General features: G+C 38.1%; 1 protein-coding gene across 1 annotated transcript in view; it reads left to right on the forward strand.

Moving 5' to 3' along the window:
* The window catches only part of CSMD1 (CUB and Sushi multiple domains 1), a 1841590-nt gene that overhangs the window by 1714754 nt on the left and 107389 nt on the right, over positions 1 to 19447 (forward strand). The window contains exons 45-48 of the mRNA XM_060184943.1: positions 133 to 213; positions 1260 to 1373; positions 9892 to 10080; positions 13633 to 13779. Of these exons, the coding sequence (XP_060040926.1) occupies positions 133 to 213; positions 1260 to 1373; positions 9892 to 10080; positions 13633 to 13779 (531 nt within the window). The remainder of the gene's footprint in view (positions 1 to 132; positions 214 to 1259; positions 1374 to 9891; positions 10081 to 13632; positions 13780 to 19447) is intronic.

Genomic DNA, 19447 nt, shown 5'->3' on the forward strand with positions numbered 1-19447 from the left:
TTTAATGTAAACATCCTAATCTGATAACTATAACAATGTAAGAGAAATGGTTTTTTCTCTGTGTGTGTATATGTGTGTATTTTTAATTTATTCAATAAGTGTTAATTAGAGGCTTTTTAAAAAATCATTTAGCATTTCAGCTCAAGAAATGTCAACCTCCTCCAGCAGTCCCACAGGCAGAAATGCTTACTGAAGATGAGGATTTTGAAATAGGTAATTCTTTCTTGTGATATCCTTAGCTCAACCCAGCATTTTCATCTACCTTCAATAAAAATAGTTACTTAGATGAATATGTGACTATTTGTAGAGGCATAATATTCTTGAAACATTTGTAGACTCCTCTTCATAGAGGCTGTATATCACTAGAGATTATTTTCTTTTCATTTTCATCGCTATGATTTTGTTCATTGACATTTGAATTTTTCTTTTATCATTTTCAGAATATGCCCTGCCTCTATGGTATTTACCAGTTCACTGCTTTATTTGGAATAATATTTTCAGAGAAAGACTTAAACAGATAGTTGAATTTTTTATGGACATCTATAAATACACTAGAATCATTTGTGGTTTAAATTATGATTAGCATAACTTTGGCCTTTCATTGTTTGTTGGATATCTTAATGGATAATATTTATAAAGTCTGCTTTGTCATTTCTTATTAATGTTCCATTTCATTAAATAATCATCTGATCACATTAAGAAGCTAGCCATATCATATGTTTTCAAGATAATTGCCATGAACCCAAATTCCTCTGCCTCAATTACAAAGACTCCATCCTGTTGTCATGCCAGTTTCAGATCACTGGTCCAGCCATGTGACCCAATTTCTGCTACACTCACAGTACCTTGGCTAATGGGAACATTGTGCTAATTATAGCAAGGTCATGGTTTAATCCCTCTCTGGATACATTAAAGCCATTCTATTTCACAACCTTAAATCACAAGCAGCCATTTCACAACTTTACTATTGTTCTTTTTAGTAATCATGAGGAAAGGGAACAAACATACTGATGCATCTGTCAAAGATGAAAAACTTCACACATAATTACTGTATTAAAATAGGCTGTGTAAAATAGCATGTTTCTAAATTGTGAAAAAAAAACAGCATCATTTTATTGAGCAGACTAAATGCAGAGGTAAGTTCAGAAATGGTATTCATCTTGACTTTTTTGTTTTGTCATCATGTATTTTTACTGTAGTCACATAACCTGAATGTCCTAGAAATACGATCTCCAAATGCTTGGTGTTGACTCTTTCAGGAGACTTCGTGAAATATCAGTGCCACCCTGGGTACACCTTGCTGGGGACAGACACACTCACATGCAAGCTCAGTTCCCAGCTGCAGTTTGAAGGCTCCCTCCCGACATGTGAAGGTATGCACAGCTGGGTACTTCAAACATCCATGTCCAACATGAAAGTTATATTAACTGCGTAAGTCAGCCTGGCTTTGCAGGTAAAGATTTACTTTTAGGGAGCTGGGCGGTAGTGCAGTGGGTTAAGCACATGTGGTGCAAAGTGCAAAGACTGGTCTAAGGATCCCGGTTCGAGCCCCCGGCTCCTTACCTAAAAGGGAGTTGCTTCAAAGGCGGTGAAGCAGGTCTGCCGGTGTCTATCTTTCTCTCCCCCTCTCTGTCTTCCCCTCCTCTATCCATTTCTGTCTGTCCTATCCAACAATGATGACATCAATAACAACAATAATAACAACAACAATAAATACAAGGGCAACAAAAGGGAATAAATAAAATTATTAAAAAATTTACTTTTAACCTGTCTGTGTTATGATTCCGTGCAATTAAAATTACCCACTAGAAAAAAAAAAGATAAAACGAATTACCCTCTTTATCTTTTAGCTATCTCTAGAACAAATGCAGTCACAACCAAAAGGAAGTCTCATTTTTTTCAGCTTATCAGTCAAATGTTTAAATGTATAGCAAAGCAGAACTAATTTTAATTAAGCTAAATGACCTGGATATTCACCACTTAGTTGCTACTATTATGCAAATTATTTGCCCTTAATTGCATGCTATTTCTGTTTATCCAGTAATCTCTGATATTTGTGTGTATTTCAAGGGAAATTTCAGACTTCACTGTAATTCTTTCCAAATTCTGTGTTGTGTATAAAATTAACCAGTGTCTCCTGTTTATAATGTAATATATACAAGCATTAAAATGACCATATGTCCCATACAATTACACAATACATTTCATACTTTTCCTGCCTTTAAATACAAAGTACATGTACAATAATATAGACAATATATAATAGCAGAACAGGAGTTGAGACAGAGTTCTGTTGATTTAATTATGATTAAACCATGCTTTAGATATAATTATAAAACAAATTACAAAGCACTATTGGAAGTAAAAGAACTTGGCAAGTAGTTAAAAATGTTCATTGTAAATTGGAGTATCACTGGTTTACTTACCAAATAGTATTGACGTTGCGTGTGCTCACACCCATGAATTGATTCTTTTAGAAAGTCTGGAACCTTCTGTTGCATTGGCATTGTCTTGGCTGAAAATGCAGTATATCTATATGATAACTTAGAAAAACTAGAGAATTCTCTGTCTGAGAACCTGGAGGTGAGCTTTCCTGACTGTTGCACCACCATAGAAGTGAGTACAGGTCAACAAATAGGACTTATCCCTTGGGCCATCCTTGGACCATGTATTTTTATTAACAAAATTTACAAAGCATCAGGAATTTCTGATACAAGGAGATAGCTTTGGGTGGGAAACAGAATAAATAGTGGGGTAAATGATTAAATGGCAGTGACCAGGAGGCATGTTCCTTTGCTTCCTCCTTTCCTGTAGGACTCCATTCAGTATTTCTTGTAAGGTGGGGTTGACTATGGCGAATTCTTTTAGTTTAAGAATATTTGAGAAAACCTTTATTTCTCCCTCATAATTGAAGGCTAGTATTTCAGAATACAATATTCGTGGCTGGAATCCCCTCTCCTTTAGTGCCTTGAATATGTCATTCTACTCTCTCCTTGCCTCTAGGGTTTGTAAAGAAAAATCTAATGACAGTCTGATAGTTCCGCCTTTACATGTAACTTTTCTCCTTTCCTTAGCAGCCTGCAAAATTTTTCCTTGTCCTTAAGTTTTGATAATTTTACAGTAATGTGCCTTGTTGTTGGTCATTTTGGATTTATGAACTTGGGTGATGAGTCTACCTCCAAAATAAGTATGTTCTGAGGATTTCCTAGGTAAGGAAAATTTTCAGCTAAAATTTCTCTGAAAATTATCTCTGGACCTTTGACCTGATCAACCTCTTCCAGTATCCCTATAACTCATATATTCAACCTTTTTATGGAGTCTGCAATTTCACAGAGTAGCTTCATCCTTTCTAAACCTTTCTTCTCCCTCACCTTTGAATTGAAAGAGTGGGCTAATTGTATCTTCTAGATTGGAAATTCTTCTGCATATGAGTCTATTCCCTAAGCCTTCTACCTGAGTTTGAACTGCACTAAAGGTGTCTTTCAGTCCTTGCAGTTCTGTTTGAACATTTTCTTTCATGCTTCCTAATTGCTTAGTGATTTCTGCTTGAAGTTCTTCTTTCAAGCTGTGTAGCTTCTTATCAAATTGTGTTCTGAATTCCTCTTTTGTGTGTCTTAATTCCAAAGGAAAATGCTCTTTCAATTCTTGCTTAAGTTCTTGTAGAGTTCTCATAAGTTTTCTATAGTCTGTCTCTGATAGACTCTCTGCATCTGGAATTTCTTGAATTTCGTCTGATTTGTTTCTCTCTGTTTGTTGTGGCATATTGAGCTGTTTGCCTCTTTGTTTCTGCATGTATGGTGTTGATTATTATTGTTGACCAGCAGGTGATGCTGTTGTGATCTCTGGGTTTCTCTTATTCGTATAATCCCAGGTGGTTGGTGGGGTGAGGGTGTTTTGTGTTTTGAGCTATCTTGTGTTTGTGAAAGCTATCTATTTTTGTTTCCTTGTCTTAAACACAGGCTGAGGAGAAAAAAACAAGTCAAAGATTGAGAGGTTTTAAGTTCCCATTTCTTTTCTTCGAGTCTGTTAACCACTACTATCTAAGATGATGAAGGTCAGCACTGCACCACCTACCCTGTACTCTGGATTTGACCGTGTCTTCCAACCCAGTCCCCTATTTGCCCCAGCTGTGAGGGCAGGCGGGCATCCACCTGAGGCTGTAGATTTTGTAGCTTATGTGTCCAATTTAATCTCTTGTTCTGTTCAATTGTTGTTTTGTGGAGAGTGGAGATCAGATCATGGATACTCCAAAAACCGTGTCTCCCAGAAGTCCAAAAATAGATAATTTTAAGTAAACAGGTCCACCACTGATTAGTGAAGAATGGTGTGTGTGTGTGTGTGTGTGTGTGTGTGTGTGTGTGTGTGTGTGTGTGCGCGTGCTTATGTGCTACTTCAAAGCCAAGGAAAGTGTTTTTGGTATATTGCTCCAATCAGACTAAACCGGTGCTTATTTTAATGAAGTGAATTAGTAACAGTTTGAAAAGTAGGCTCATCAGCCCCATAAAGATTCTTTCCTTTCTCAGCTCACACTTGTACACAGGAAGCAGTTTGCTAATCAGTCTCACCCTGATGACTATGCTCTAATTCCTGTGCCCTCCTGAACTCAGAGTAGCTACAGTACCCAGTTAAAGTACATATCTGTCTCAAATGAACTAAGTGGTTTAACTATCACTTCCTAATTGCCTTACTATTAAAAAGAAAGTATGGATCCAAATGTCCTTTATCACAAACTCCATTGCTTATGCATGTAATTGCTATCTTTTCCCCAGTACTTTTCTATTATTTGATGGGGTGCCAAAGGGGCCCAACCTGCTGCACAAAGTAAATCCTTGTTAAAATACTGTATGACTGACCTGTGATTACTGTGTCTTCAGAATGTCAGGTGTTCTACTTTGAAAGTTATCATTGGGGCTGACTGGTGGCTCACCCAGTAGGGCCCAGGTTTGAGCCAGGCACCACATGGGAGACACTACGTCACTGATGGAAGCTATAGTTCTCAGCACTGTGCTGTTTCTCCCTCTCTGTGTCTCTTTATCTGAGCAAAAAGCGTCTTGGAGAGTGAAAGTTTCACATGTGTGAGACTCAGGCCCTGAACAACAAGAACAAAAAATACTGAAGCCTGGTTGTAGTGCACTGGGCTTGCATGTGACAATCCACAAGGACCTGGGATCAAGCCCCTGATCCCCACCTATGGGGGAAGCTTCGTGATCAATGAAGCAGTGTTGCAGGTGTCTCTATTTCTGTATTCCCTCTCATTTTCTCTCTGTCTCTATCCAATAAATCATACTTTTAAAAAAAAGAACAAAAAATATCACCAGAAAAAATTCCCCTTCTCTGCACACATGAGATGATGTCCTAAATTGAACTCTGCTTTGACTCTGGCTAGCTAGAGATGGATTCTGTAGGGCATAGGCTAGGTTCCATGAGACTGTCCACACTTGAGACCCCCATGGAAAATCCAGTTGTCACTTGTTTCTGACAGTAGCCATACAACTGGGTTTCCATGATACTCTCCTGACCTTTGGTATTCATTCCATCATGCATTGTAACAGGGAATGTTCAGAGAAACCTTTCCTCACAGTTGTTAGTTTCTTAGAACGCAGGTGGGACAGCAGATGCAGAGATACAGAGAGGTCTGGAAAGGTCTCTAGTGCAGATCCTTTGGTTCTGAAGGTTCATCCTCCTGACATGGTATTACCTTCACAGCCCAGAGCTTTCATCCACTCTTCTTGTCAATGTGTTTTTATGAAGCTGAATTTCCAGCACCCATGTCCCACTTCACCAGAGTTAGTTGAATGGTGAAAATATCCACATGTCTGGTCACTTGGTCTTAGCCCATCCTGAGGCCACCTGGGGAGGATTAGAAGTCATGTTGTTAGCATAAACAACATACCTTTGTTAGCAGGTGTGATACAGAGTCTCCTGATGACTGACCAACACATTGGGGTCAGGAGATGGCTCAACAGGTAGAGTGCACACCTTACCAGGAGTCCTCAATTCAAATCCTAGTAACACAAGAGAGCTGCATTGATGGTGGAATGGTGCTGTGGTGTGTGTGTGTGTGTGTGTGTGTGTGTGTGTGTGTGTGTGTGTGTGTGTGTGTGTGTGTGTGTGTGAGATCTGCTCATATGCCCCTCCCTCCCTCTTTCCCTCCAAAGCATATGGAATATAGAAAATCAGTGCAGATAGGTCACTTAGTCCTACTTCGCAAACACAAGGTCCTCTGTGCACATCTCAGGGCCACATTGAAAAATAATAATAGGGCCATAGAGCTGGTGAAATAGCTCATTTTCATAGAGAGCAGCTTTGTCTTACATGTAACACAGGTTTGAACCTGGCCCCCAACACATTAAAAGAAATTGGTTCAGTGGCTGATCTCTCTCTCTCTCTCGCTCTCTCTCCCTCTCCCTCTCCCTCTCCCTCTCCCCCCTTTCTCTCTCTTTCTCTCTCACTCTCTCCCTCTCCCTCTGTCTCTATATACAAAAAATAATAATAACCAAAAACATATTCCTGACCCTCATGGAATCTCTAGGGTTTTAGGAGCTCTGTGCCAAGAACAGGGACAAAGTCTACAACAGAATGTCACATATTTCAAGTCAAATAAAGAAGTGCTTTAAAAAAGTAAATAGAAAGAGAAACAAATTATTGGGAGCAGGAAAGGACCTGAGCATACGAGGGATGAATGCTCCTTGCAGCTTCTTACTAGGGCATCCTGGAGGTGGGCTGTGGGTCTGGAAATTCAAAGCAGGCTAGAGTTTCAAAAGTGTCAAGTTTAGGGACTTTGCCTAGAGCTATTAGAAGCCATTGGTATTTTCTTAAATTCTCAGTTGTTTAAAATTTAGAGACATAATTTTTCTAGGGGCATAAAGAAAGAAAATCAGTGGCTTGTAGGTAAGGACTGATGAGTCACTGGAGGACACAGCTGACCTGTGATGTGTCTTCTAATCCAACCTGGTGACAGCATGCCTGGACAGGCCCCCAAATGACAGCCCTGCTATTCGTCTTTAAGATTCTTACATACCCACAGGGGCTTTTAAGAAGAATTCTTCATTATTTATAAACCCTAAAGTTTGCCTTTCTCCCTTTCGGTGACAGCCTGCATGAACTAATACACTGTAGGCTCAAAAGACTCATGTTTTATTTTCCTTCAAATGAAAGTTAAAGAAGGGCCTCTACATGGAAGTACTCAGGCTACACCTCCAGGGATATTCTCTCTCAGAGGTTTTTGACAGGAGCCTCACCAGAGCCTTCCCACTGGGCTGGGGGCGGTGCTCAGAAGTCACTCACCACCCCTCAGCCCCTCAGACCAAAGGGGTTTTCATACCCCAATGTCCATGGAAAAGTGAGAAGCTCTGCTTGGGAGGAAGCCTGATGCCTGAGATGCCTCCTTGGAAACAGAGTTGCTCCTGGCAACACAGTTTGACATTGATCAGGAAGGAATTGCACTTAAGAGTCAGAGTAACAGGGATCAAACATTACAGCTCACAGGAGCCTCAAATACAAGTGTGTATCTAAGAAAAGGATGGTCTCTTCAGAAGAAAGAGGCAACCATTTCACATCTCCTTTTGATCTTCTCTGAATAAAAGAAATGGCATTCCCCCAACCCCACACACTTTATTGAAGGGGTAATGGTTTACAATACATTTGTTAACACATAGGGACAATGTTGTATCTCCCTATAGTATTTGCAAGACACTTTCTCCGCAAGCCTAGGTCCTTTTCCATCATCATATACCAGGATACCAGAGTCCCCCCCATGAAGTATCATTTTTAAAATATGGAATAATTCAAAGAGCTATGTTTCTGGTTTATGATGCACTACAAGGATTTTGGGCCCTAGAATAAGCAGAAGACGCTCTAGTGGAATCTTGTCATGTGGAAAGGTCTCCAGGGTCCCTACAAGTCCCGAGTTCCTATATGTCTTAAGAGCTGTGACTGTGGAAGTGACCTAGCAGACCAAGGGTCTGAGTGAATATTTCTCAAGAGAAATAATACAAAATATGGTATATTTGAAGGACACGGTCTTCATATCAGGAAATGGCAGGTGTGTGTGGTTACTCCTTTTGAGTGTTTCTGCTCCAATCATAAGCAGGGGAGCAGCCTGATTGGCTTTCAGTTTGTTCAGAGACAGATTCTGGGCTGTGACAGCAGAGACAGGGCAGGGCAGCACACAATGTATCCTCTGGACTCCAGACTGTACACAGAGACATAGACTGCACTGTACCCATCCCTACAGTTTCTACCTGTCTGGTTTTGAAAGGAAATTAAAAAAACCAAAAAAAAAAAAAAAAAAAAAAACCAAAGCCCCTCACAGAAGAAATTACATGCACACACATATGTATATATACATGCAAGTAATTCAGCATACATCCAAATAACAGAAATGGAAATTAGACACATGATAGAGAAGAAAGAATAATGGTACTGTATAATGAATTTGTAGGTAGATTATGTAGAACCCAGCTTTTAGAAATTTAATTTTAATTCACTCACTTATTTTATTATTTTTATTACTGATATAGCATTGTTTTATAAAATTACTAAATTTTGGGGGCTGGGTGGTGGTGCACCTGGTTGAGTGCACATGTTACAATGTACAAGGACCCAGGTTCGAGTTCCCGGTCCCCACCTGCAGGGGAAAACTTCACAAGCTGTGAAGTAGTGTTGCAGGTGTCTCTGTCTCTCTTCCTCTCTATTCCCCCCTGCCCTCTCGATTTCTGGCTGTCTCTATCCAATAAATAAATAAAGATAATTAAAAAATGTTTTAAAAATTACTAAATTTCAGGTGTATTTTCCTTTCCTTTCATTTTTTTTCTTTTCTTCTTATTGCCACCAGGTTTATTGTTGGAGATTCATGTGCCAGAACAATAAATCCACTGCTCCTTGCAGCCAATTTTTACATTTTTTTTTTCAATTTGATAGTATGGAAAAAAAATTGAGAGGAGAGGAGGAAGTGGAAAGGGAAAGAGAAAGAGAAACACCTGCAGTTCTACTTCACTGCTTGTGAAGCTTCCCCCTACATATGGGTTTCCAGGGCCTGAACCCAGGTCCTTGTGTGTAGTAACATGTACATTTTACCAGGTATGCCACTGGCTGACTCCCTTAGGAGTACATTCACGCTCACACTTGTTGCATGTAAATTATTTACTTGAAACTACACTCCCTATGCAGTGTGATAACTAAAATGGTAATGGAGGGACAGGTGGGGATGGCATAGAACTCTGATTGGAACTTTGATGGAGGTATGGTGATTTAAACTGCAATTACTTTTCTGTGTAATTATTTTAATGTGGTGCCAGGGAATTAACTTAGCACCTCAAAAAAAAGTATGATACTACTGTGTAGCACTCCAGTCCAATTTTTCTATTCATTATATATTAAAGGGAATTAGAGAGAGAAGCAAAGAGAGAGAAGCAGAGAGAGGGAAAGACACCACAGCACTGTTCTACCATCCCTCCATTAGTGCTGTCCATGGTACTCTCATGTGATACCAGGGCTTGAAGCCAGGGTTCTCACATGATATGACATGTGTTCTACTTCTGAGCCACTTCCCTGCCCTTGTAGATCTATTTTTTTATGTTTTTTTCCTGATTTCAAATATATAATTGACATGTAGCATTTTAGAAGTTTAAGGTATGCATCGTGTCTATTTGAAATATTTATCATCTACATGTACATACACCAACTACAGGGTAATGTTTTAAACTACAGGTAAATTATTCAGAATTAATCAGTGCTGCCTTCCTTCCATGTTTCCATCCTGTGTTAATTCCATCATCCATCAACTGGATTGTATATTCTTACCTTGTCTTATATGTACTGGGCTAGAAACTTAGATTGAAATGGGATTCATTTTGTTAAGGAAATATTCACTAGCACTTTTCTCATTAGCGCAATGCCCAGCCAATGAAGTTCGGACAGAATCTTCTGGTGTGATACTCAGTCCAGGTTATCCAGGAAACTACCTGAACTCCCAGACGTGCTCCTGGAGTATCAAAGTAGACCCCACTTTCAACATTACTATTTTTGTGGACACCTTCCAAAGTGAAAAACAGTTCGATGCCTTGGAAGTATTTGATGGTAAGTTTGTCTAATCTTGCACAAGACACAAAGATGACCTGTAAGAAATGTGAAAACACCAAATACATCATATATTTATAACAGGAGAGAGCTTGGATATACTGCTGAGTTAACTTGCATCTCTCCAAAACAGAAAAAGGATTGCTTTTGGATATGTGGATTTTCAGAGATCAAAGAGTCTTTAATGCATTAACATCCAGAGTTAATGTTGCAAATTTTAAATGGAGTCTAAGAACATGCTAAATTTACTTTAACCATTCTTTAATGTGAGATTTTACATTAGATGATATCAAACAGCACTTCCTTTCCTACTTTCTGAGTATCAAACTGATTCAGAAATCCTTTTCAGAGATTAAAATGCCTAAATATGAATTCATCAATTAGCATGATTATTTTACTATAAATATATAAAAAATAAATACTAACAGATTTCTAAAAGATAAATGCTAAGAAAGCTCTAATGTACAATTAAAGAAAAATGCAACATAGTTAACAGAACTGCAAATAATGTCAACCTCAGAATTTCTAATGATATATTTAATAGGACAACACTATACCAATAGTAGCATACTGTTGGTTTCTCAACTTGTGGTGGAATTAATGTTAACATTTGTCTTTGTATGGAAGCATTATTAGAGAACAGAAAATTAGACCAAGATACAATTGCGGTTGTACTTAATAACAGAGTTTCCACATATTTTGACAAATATTCTGTTGAGTTCAGATACATAACAATCAATACAATGAAAAATGACTATAATTGATGCTATGTGTGTTTGTCTGCTGTTCATCAATTTGGTGAATTATAATATTTAAATTAAATGGATAGACAAGACAAGGATCAATTTAACATATTTCCAAAGACGAATGAATAAGTTGGAGATGAAGATTACATTTATATTCATGGAAACAGAGAAAATAACAATATTTCCATTCTACAATTCTTTTAGAAGTCTAGGATAAAACATACTTGTGCTACTAAAAGCATTGGCTTAGTCTTTACAAGAAGTAACTCATTAGCCAAACAAAAAGATGGACTTCTCAGATCAAGAAGGCTAGGTAGGCTCTATCCTGAGACCAATCTGGTGGGTATGGTGAATTATACACACACACACACACACACACACACACACACACACACGCGCACACGGATGTGCAATTGTGCCTGTAAGATCTTACAATTTTGTAAACCACTGTTTCTTTGACCACTACCACCAGGGACTAGGGGTTGGTGCCTGCACCACCCCACCACTCCTGACAGCTAATTTGTCTGTTGAGGGCAAAACACAAAGATATAAAGGGAGAGAACGACAGAAAAAAAAAAAGGAGTAGTACAGCTCCAGCACCCCTGAAGATTTCCCCTTGCAAACGGAGACTGGAGACTTGAACCCAAGTCTTTACACCTCTGAGCTCTATACTATGAGCCACTACTCATCACCATAAACCAATATTAACTCATTAATAATTTTTGTTATTGTTGTCATCAGGATGATCACTGGAGCTCAGTACCTGACTGTTCACAGGAGCCATACTTTTTTCTTTTAAACAGAAGGTGAAAGACAGAAGTAGGGAGCAAGAGAAAGAGAAACAAAGAGAGACAGCTGCAGCACTACTCCATCACTCATAAAGCCTTTTCCCCCCCTGTATGTGGGGACTGGAGTCTGAACATACGTCCACCAACAGGCCCCTAATAATAAAATTTATTAAGAAAAACAGGGGGGAAACAATCAAGAAGATATAGTATGTCTATTTAGTATATGCATCCATATTTTTATTCCTGTCACTTATAATTAATGTTCTTACATAATTATTTTATATTCACACACATTCCCTGGTTTCTGCTTAGTTAAGCTGGAGATTTTCTGTGGGTCTACTATATTCAGGAGCTGAACTACTATCAGTCATTCATGCCTTAAATGCTTACATGTTGATCTCCCAAATGTATGGACACATCACACTCATCACAAACCTCAAGCAAAATAGACCATAGAGACAACAGCAAAAAAGTTGCTGTCACAATCATCAGAGATTAATGACCAAGTTTATTCTAGTCACCAAGAGTTTTCTACAAAATGAAAGGTCAGAGTCATAGGGATACATTTTTTAGCATTGACATTTTTTATAGTAAATGTCATGTTCATTGCACATCTTTTATTTTCCTTTTTATAATAGAGTAACTATTTTGTTGCTTATGAGTTAACCACAAACCATGCTGAATATATTCATTCTAAACTCTTTTTATCTGGAATTATGTTGCCTGATGGTTCCATTAGTGAGTAGGTATTATTCAATTACAAGTAGGATTTAAGTAATTATAAAATTAATTCCAGAAAAGTATCAGAATGAAGACTGTGGTGTTTACCTGTGAAAGACAGTGATTTCCATCTTGGTAAAGACACCTGCTCTTCTGAACTCTTGTCAAGGTGGATGTACTTTTAAATAATTGTCCTTTAGAAAATTTGTGTGTGTTTGGGAAAGAGAACAGATGGAATGTTAGTTAAGGGTTAGCTGCTGGATTACAAATAACCTGGAACTTTATGTGTGAGTTCTGTCATTAAAAATGACATTTAAAAATTTTTAGAGATGCAGGTTAATTTCCCAGGAGTATTTTATTTTAGAAAATGCATTATGTATTCAGTTAACAAAAACAATTAAACCGACACACAACAAACCTTCCTGTCTGTTTCAGTTATAAAAGGCAGTCATCTTTTCAGGGAACTAGCAAAATACAATCAAATCATTCTCCAAAGTGATTCTAGCAACTGATCCTTAAACAAGTATCCATGAAAATTTCATTCTCCCACATCTATACAGCATCCTAAATACTGATGATAAAATACTTTTAAAAAATTACTACTGCTTATAGCTGTGGTTCATTGGATTTCATCATAATTTGTTCATTGCAGATGCACCTGACATTATTTTGGTTTACTGTTCCTTTTTTTTTAAATCAGGAATTGTATTCATTTGTCAAGTTTGGGAAGAAATACATGTGTATTATATATTCAGACTCCAACTCAATCAAAAACTAAATGCAGTTGCAACTCCCATATCCAGTGGAGAATCACAGAAGCCAGAACTCCTACTTTCTGTACCCCAAAAATTATTTTGATCTATACTTCCATTGGGGGAGAGATGACAGGGAGGTGATGACCAGTGGTCTCTGCACTCCAGCTTCATCAGTACCCAGAGAGAGAAGAGGAAAAAGGAACAGACATTTGGATGTAGTAATAGGTGTATTCTGTGATTTGTAAAGGAAGAGAAGATGGGGCCATAGGGGGAAAAATGGACAAATATGGGCAGATATTCGCAGACATGATAGCTACACCATATCTGCAAGCTTAAGAGAACTGCTGTGGCTTACAATGGAGGGACTGGGGGTCCAGAACTTTGGTGTTGGATACGGTGTGGAGTTGTACCCTAGTGTTATTGTAATTTTATAAATCAAAATTAAATAACTAACAAAACCCTTTTTTTAAATAAAAGCTAAACACAGTTTGAATTTCTTTTTCTGTGCTCATTGATGTCTGAATTTCTTTCTTTTTCATTTAGGTTCTTCTGGTCAGAGTCCTCTGTTGGTGGTTCTAAGTGGAAACCACACTGAGCAATCCAACTTCACAAGTAAGAGCAATGAATTGTATCTCCGCTGGTCCACTGACCACGCCACCAGTAAGAAGGGATTCAAGATCCGTTATGCAGGTTAGTGAATGAGGTTTAGGGTTTCTATAAACACTTTTTCTAAAATTGATGATCTGCATTAGATTCAAATTACATTTATTTTTTTAAAGATTATTGAGTTGGCAAGATAGCTCACCTGGGTAGTGTGCCTATTCTGTCATGTTGGAGACCCAGGTGCTAGCCCAGTCCCACCACACTGTAGGAACTAGAGGGTTTATTCAACACTGGTAAAAGGTGATACCAGGGATTGAACCTGCACTGTGTGTAGTGTGCAAGTTGGTGTTTTACCAAAGGCTGAACTAACTCCCTGGCTCTCAAGTAAAATTTTGAGATATTTAAACATGAACATAATTTCCAGAGATAATATTTAACTTTTATAGAAAATCTGATGAGGAGCCAGACAAAGTCACCAGTTAGGGCTTGTGCCTTGCCATGTTCTCTATTCTAGTTCAAGCTGCAAGAGTGAACAAGAGATGCTATGGCATTGGGGTTCTCATTCTCTCTCTCTCTCTCTCTCTCTCTCATTCTCCCTCTCTTTCATTCTCTCTCATTCTCTCTCTTTCTCTCTCATCCCCCCCTCTCCCTGCCAGCCCCAACAAAAAGTCAGAATAGTGAAATCACGCATGAGTGATGTGCTAGCTAAAGAAAGGAAAGAGAAAGAATGAAATAGAAGCAAGGAAGGAAGGGTTAAAATGATTTGAAGGGAAATATATCTATCAAAAATCTATTTCCCATATTAGGAAAAAATTAACTATATTTGAAATGTATTGCTAAAATAATAAACCATTAAGCTATATAGAAAGCAGAGACATTCCCCTATAGACAAAAATCAAATAATCAAAACTAAGTTCAAAACTTGATTAAATGCTAAAGAAACAGACAGGAAGAGAGTATCATATTGCTATTAATTTTGGAAGTAACAGTCATCTCATATAATCTACATTATATTTTTTCATAGGTCTTCTGTATCTATGTAGAAACACAGATATGCTCTACCTAATCAGTGTTTATGTTTACATATTTCCTTGCTGATATTTAAATTATTTTATTTTCCCGCTATATGTAGAGCCATGCTCAACCAGTAGATATTTACATTAACTAGTTTGTGAAATATTAGATTCTGTATACATTTTTATGATGACCTAATGCACACCGATTGCCCTCCCAAAGCAACAAGAAGTTAATTGTAATTGCTGAGATATTTTAATCAGTAAGTGAAAAATCCAAGTTTTTTTTATATTTATTTTATTTATTTATTCCCTTTTGTTGCCCTTGTTGTTTTATTGTTGTAGCTATTATTGTTGTTGTCATTATTGGATAGGACAGAGAGAAATGGAGAGAGGAGGGGAAGACAGAGAGGAGGAGAGAAAGATAGACACCTGCAGACCTGCTTCACCGCCTGTGAAGCGACTCCCCTGCAGGTGGGGAGCCGGGGTTCGAACCGGGATCCTTATGCCGGTCCTTGTGCTTTGCGCCACCTGCGCTTAGCCCGCTGCACTACAGCCCGACTCCCCCAAGTTTTTTTTTTTTTTAATGTCTCATTCAATTCTATTCCATGGTAACATTAGAGTCATATTTCCCTAAGGAAGATGTCCATCATTTGCTTGAGTACTGCATTGTGGCGGAGGATCATTGACTCTTGTTTCATTGTCTTATATTTTTGGGGAAGATGGATGTGTGGGGGAGGATAAGGAGAAAATCATTGCCTTTTCTTTCTTCCTTCCTTCCTACCTTTCTTTCTTTCTTTTTCTTTTCTGTTCTTTCTTTTCTTTCTTTCTTTTTTTTTTTTTAGAGGGAGAGAGAAAGCAGAGAGGCAAAGAAATCACATCACTAAAGCTTTCTTCAGTGTGGTGGGGAGTCTGGCTAAAACCTGCCTCACTCACATAGCAAAACAGCATGTCTTAGTACTTTTCGTATAAATGCGGTTGCTCCCTCCAATTGGTAGATAATCTTAAATGGTGCACAGGATCATGGCTTTGGAAATGCCATGATAGGAAGAAAAGCACATGAATTCTGCCCGTTTGTCCTCCCTAAAGTTTAATACCATATACCAGACCTTTGTTTTCTTCTCTCCTCTTCTCACAAAAGTATCCATTCAAAGCACCTATCAGCAAAATCACTTAGTGCTAAAATCATTCCATTAGAACAAGTTAGGAAAAGCATTAGGGCAGTGATTGAATTTGAGTTCATCAAAGTCCTTGTTTTGAAAAATAAATACTCAGACCTTTAGAATAACTTGAATTCATTTCCAATGTGAAAAAAAAATGGACAGCACTAGGGAAATCATGGTAAACATAATTCATCTTGTTTGATTTGTGGCAAATTGCTTAGTAGGCTGCTTATATCATTATGCCCTAGATTCTGTCTTTCAAAGGATATTTTCATTCATCATACAACAAGAAGACTCTCTTTGTTATATTGTCAGGAGAGTAGGAAAATAGAGCTTTTTAGAGGAGACTGGGAAATTTTCTTTTTATCAGTTGATATATGATAGTTCACAGATTTTTACTTAAAATTAAAGGAGCTCTACTAAGAGCTTACACCAGTAATTTTAGGTTAGTGAATCACTGAACATATACCTGAAATATAAGTGTGTGAGTAATATAGTCCCAACTCTTTGTTTTCCTTCCGCATGTTAACCATTCATCCAGGCTAAAATGTGGTATGTTTGATCAATGTAACTAAAAATCAAGAATAAAAATAATCAAGGAAGTGATTTATAAAATCTTGTCCACTCAACAAGTGGTGATAGTGAAAATCAAGTTGATAATATCCATGCTGTTCTGATGAAGGTGATGGAATCCTCAGCACATCTGGAATCAGCATGTGGAACTGACACATCCAATAGTGATCCTTTACTTCCTGACCTTTCCACTTAGTTTGATCACCTCAGGTTCCATCCACTTTGCCCCAAAAGTTACAGTGTTTTTAAAATTTATTTATTTATTTATTTATTTATTTATTTATTTATTTCCAGAGCACTGATCAGCTTTGGTTTATGGTGGTATGGGAAACTGAACCTGGGACTCAAGAGCCTTAGGCATAAGAGTCTCTTTATATAGCCATTGTACTATCTACCCCTGCCCTTATCATTTTTTCTTTTATTATTCTAACAGCAGAGTAGTACTCCATGGAGTCTATACCCTCTAGCTTCTTTATCTGATCATCTGTTGATGGGCATTTAGATTAACTCTGTGTCCTGGATTTTGTTAATAATGGTGCTATGAACATTAAGAGTGAAAACATAATTTCACATTAGTGCTTTCATATCCTTTAATACATGCCAGTGAATGGCATTGGTAGGCTATATGATATATCAAAAGAAAATTGCAAAGAGAAACAACAAAGCTAGCCTAGATTGGTGAATACTAGGGTGGTGACTTGTGGGGGGAAAAGGCAAGGATTATAAGATTAAGGGTCATTGTGATATTGTGAGAAAGCACTAGAACTTTGGTGGTACATATGATGACTCTCCTTCATATATATGTGAGTCTATAACCCTGAACATTTATAGAATTACAACCTCAGTTATATCTTTTTTTTAAATTGAGGATCCATGGTTCACAGTATAGTCTCTTTAACACAATGCCCAACGGATCATGTCCCCTTGATAGGTGTCTAGATGACCCCAATGTTCCTTCCTTCTATTCCTTTCTCTCCTTCCTCAGAGTCCTTTGCTTTGGTGCAATATGCCACATCCTGTCTGCGTTTCGCCTAGAGCTTTTCTTACTGTTCTTGATTCCCAAGTTCCTCCTATAAGTGAGATCACTCAGTATTGGTCTTTCTCACTTGTCTCACTCAACATAATACTTCCGAGTTCTGATCAAGATATTGCAAAGTGATGACCTCATCATTTTTAACAGTTACGTACAAAAAAAAAAATCTGAAATATCTGACTCTCTACTCTTCTTCTGCTGAAGCATACTCCAACTTTTCTTGTTTTTTGATTTTGTTTGTTTGGTTGGTTGGTTTGGTTTGGTTTGGTTTGGTTTGGTTTTTGTTTGTTTGTTTTTTGTCTCCATGGTTATCACTGAGGCACTATGATTCCTGGATGCCATTTTTTTAAAAAAATTTATTTCATAGGACAGAGAGAAATTGAGATTAGGGAGGGAAGAAAGCGAGGGAAAGAGAAAGACAACTACAGACCTGCTTCATCACTTGTGAAGCATCGTTGCTGCAGATGGGCAGTGGGGGCTCAAATCCAGGTCCTTGCACATAGTACTTCTTCTTCTTCTAGCGTTTGCCGCACATAGTACTACGTGCAGTTAACTGCAGGCAACACCACCCAGCCCCCCCACACCCCAGCTTCTGTAAGAACTTTCCAGCAGAGTTCCACTCTTCATTTGTCAGGTCTCAGGCAGGCAGTATCTCTGTTCTCATCTCCTCTTTTCCTTCTAAGAGTTTTTCATCCTCTGGCATCCTTCCATATCTTGTGCTCGGTGATTTGGGGAAAAAATAAAGTAAAGCAATAAACAGAAGAGTTAGAATAGTTTTAAAATTCCATAGTGTAGATGCTTATCCTGCATTGTACGTTCGTTCTTTCATGCCTGCCTCATGTCTTGTGTCTCTCTATCTCTCTATGCTTACACCCGCATGCATACACACACACACACACACACACACACACACACACACACACACACACACACACACCATTACCACTTATTGACTCCTGGATGCTGATAGCCAGGCTACCTGTTTATGTTTCTATCTTTTCAAATTCACTGTTTCAGTTCCTTCAAAACTTAGAAAATATGGTTTGCAGCACCAGGCATGGCTTGAAGACAAAGAAACTTCAGCTTCCTTCACTCTTGTGTATTTTCATTTAATGACAATCGGCTTTTTGCTTACAACTGAAATGGTGCCTCAGAAGGTCATTCCCTTCGAGCAAGTTCTCTGCAGATGTTTCTCAGAGGAATCTAATTGAAGCCAAGGATGGCCACAAGGCAGTGCTCCAGGCAGTGCTATGATTTGAAACCTTCTAAAAGTTCCTTCTGGACATTATGTAGGAACCAATTCAGTACCTCCACCTGTGAATGAGCTTTGTATATGAAACTGCCACAGGCGAGTGGTTGACAGAAAACCTCTTCCTTCAAAAGGAACCTGGGACTTTCTAGCACTTCACAGAGTTGTTTATTGTTTTAATTCCTTTGAAGGAAAATTCCTGGATTTTTAATGCTGCAATGAAACTGGGCTTATAAGAATAAAATGAGAACTTTTTTCCCCTCTCCAGATGTGTAAGTAATCTGCAGAGATGTCTAGCTATGGAAATGTTATATTTTGTAGAGGAGGTGGTGTTATTTTAAGCAAATGCTTGTCTCTGATTTTAAGAGTCTCCCTGCAAAAGGCAATGCTTAAATCTGTTTTAAGATTTTTTTATTGGCCAGAAGTAATGAATTTTCTTCAGAGATTTTATTCAGATCCCTCTTGCTCAAAAGAAATGGTATATTTATACTGGGCAGTTCTCAGGCCCCCTTGTCAACAATACGAAGTTAATGGCCTTGATTGCAAAAATGTCCTTCTATTTTCTTTGTCATGGCACTCTTTTATCAGGAAGGAAATTTTTGTTTGTTTTTGTTTGTTTCAAATATGGTGACTTCATCATTTCTTACTCTGATGATGGGTGAGTTAACTCCATTTTGAAAGATGCACAGAGCAGTCTATATTATTCTGTTTCTTTCTTTACAAT

The sequence above is a fragment of the Erinaceus europaeus genome, chromosome 2 (assembly GCF_950295315.1).
Source record: "Erinaceus europaeus chromosome 2, mEriEur2.1, whole genome shotgun sequence".
Lineage (NCBI taxonomy): Eukaryota > Metazoa > Chordata > Mammalia > Eulipotyphla > Erinaceidae > Erinaceus > Erinaceus europaeus.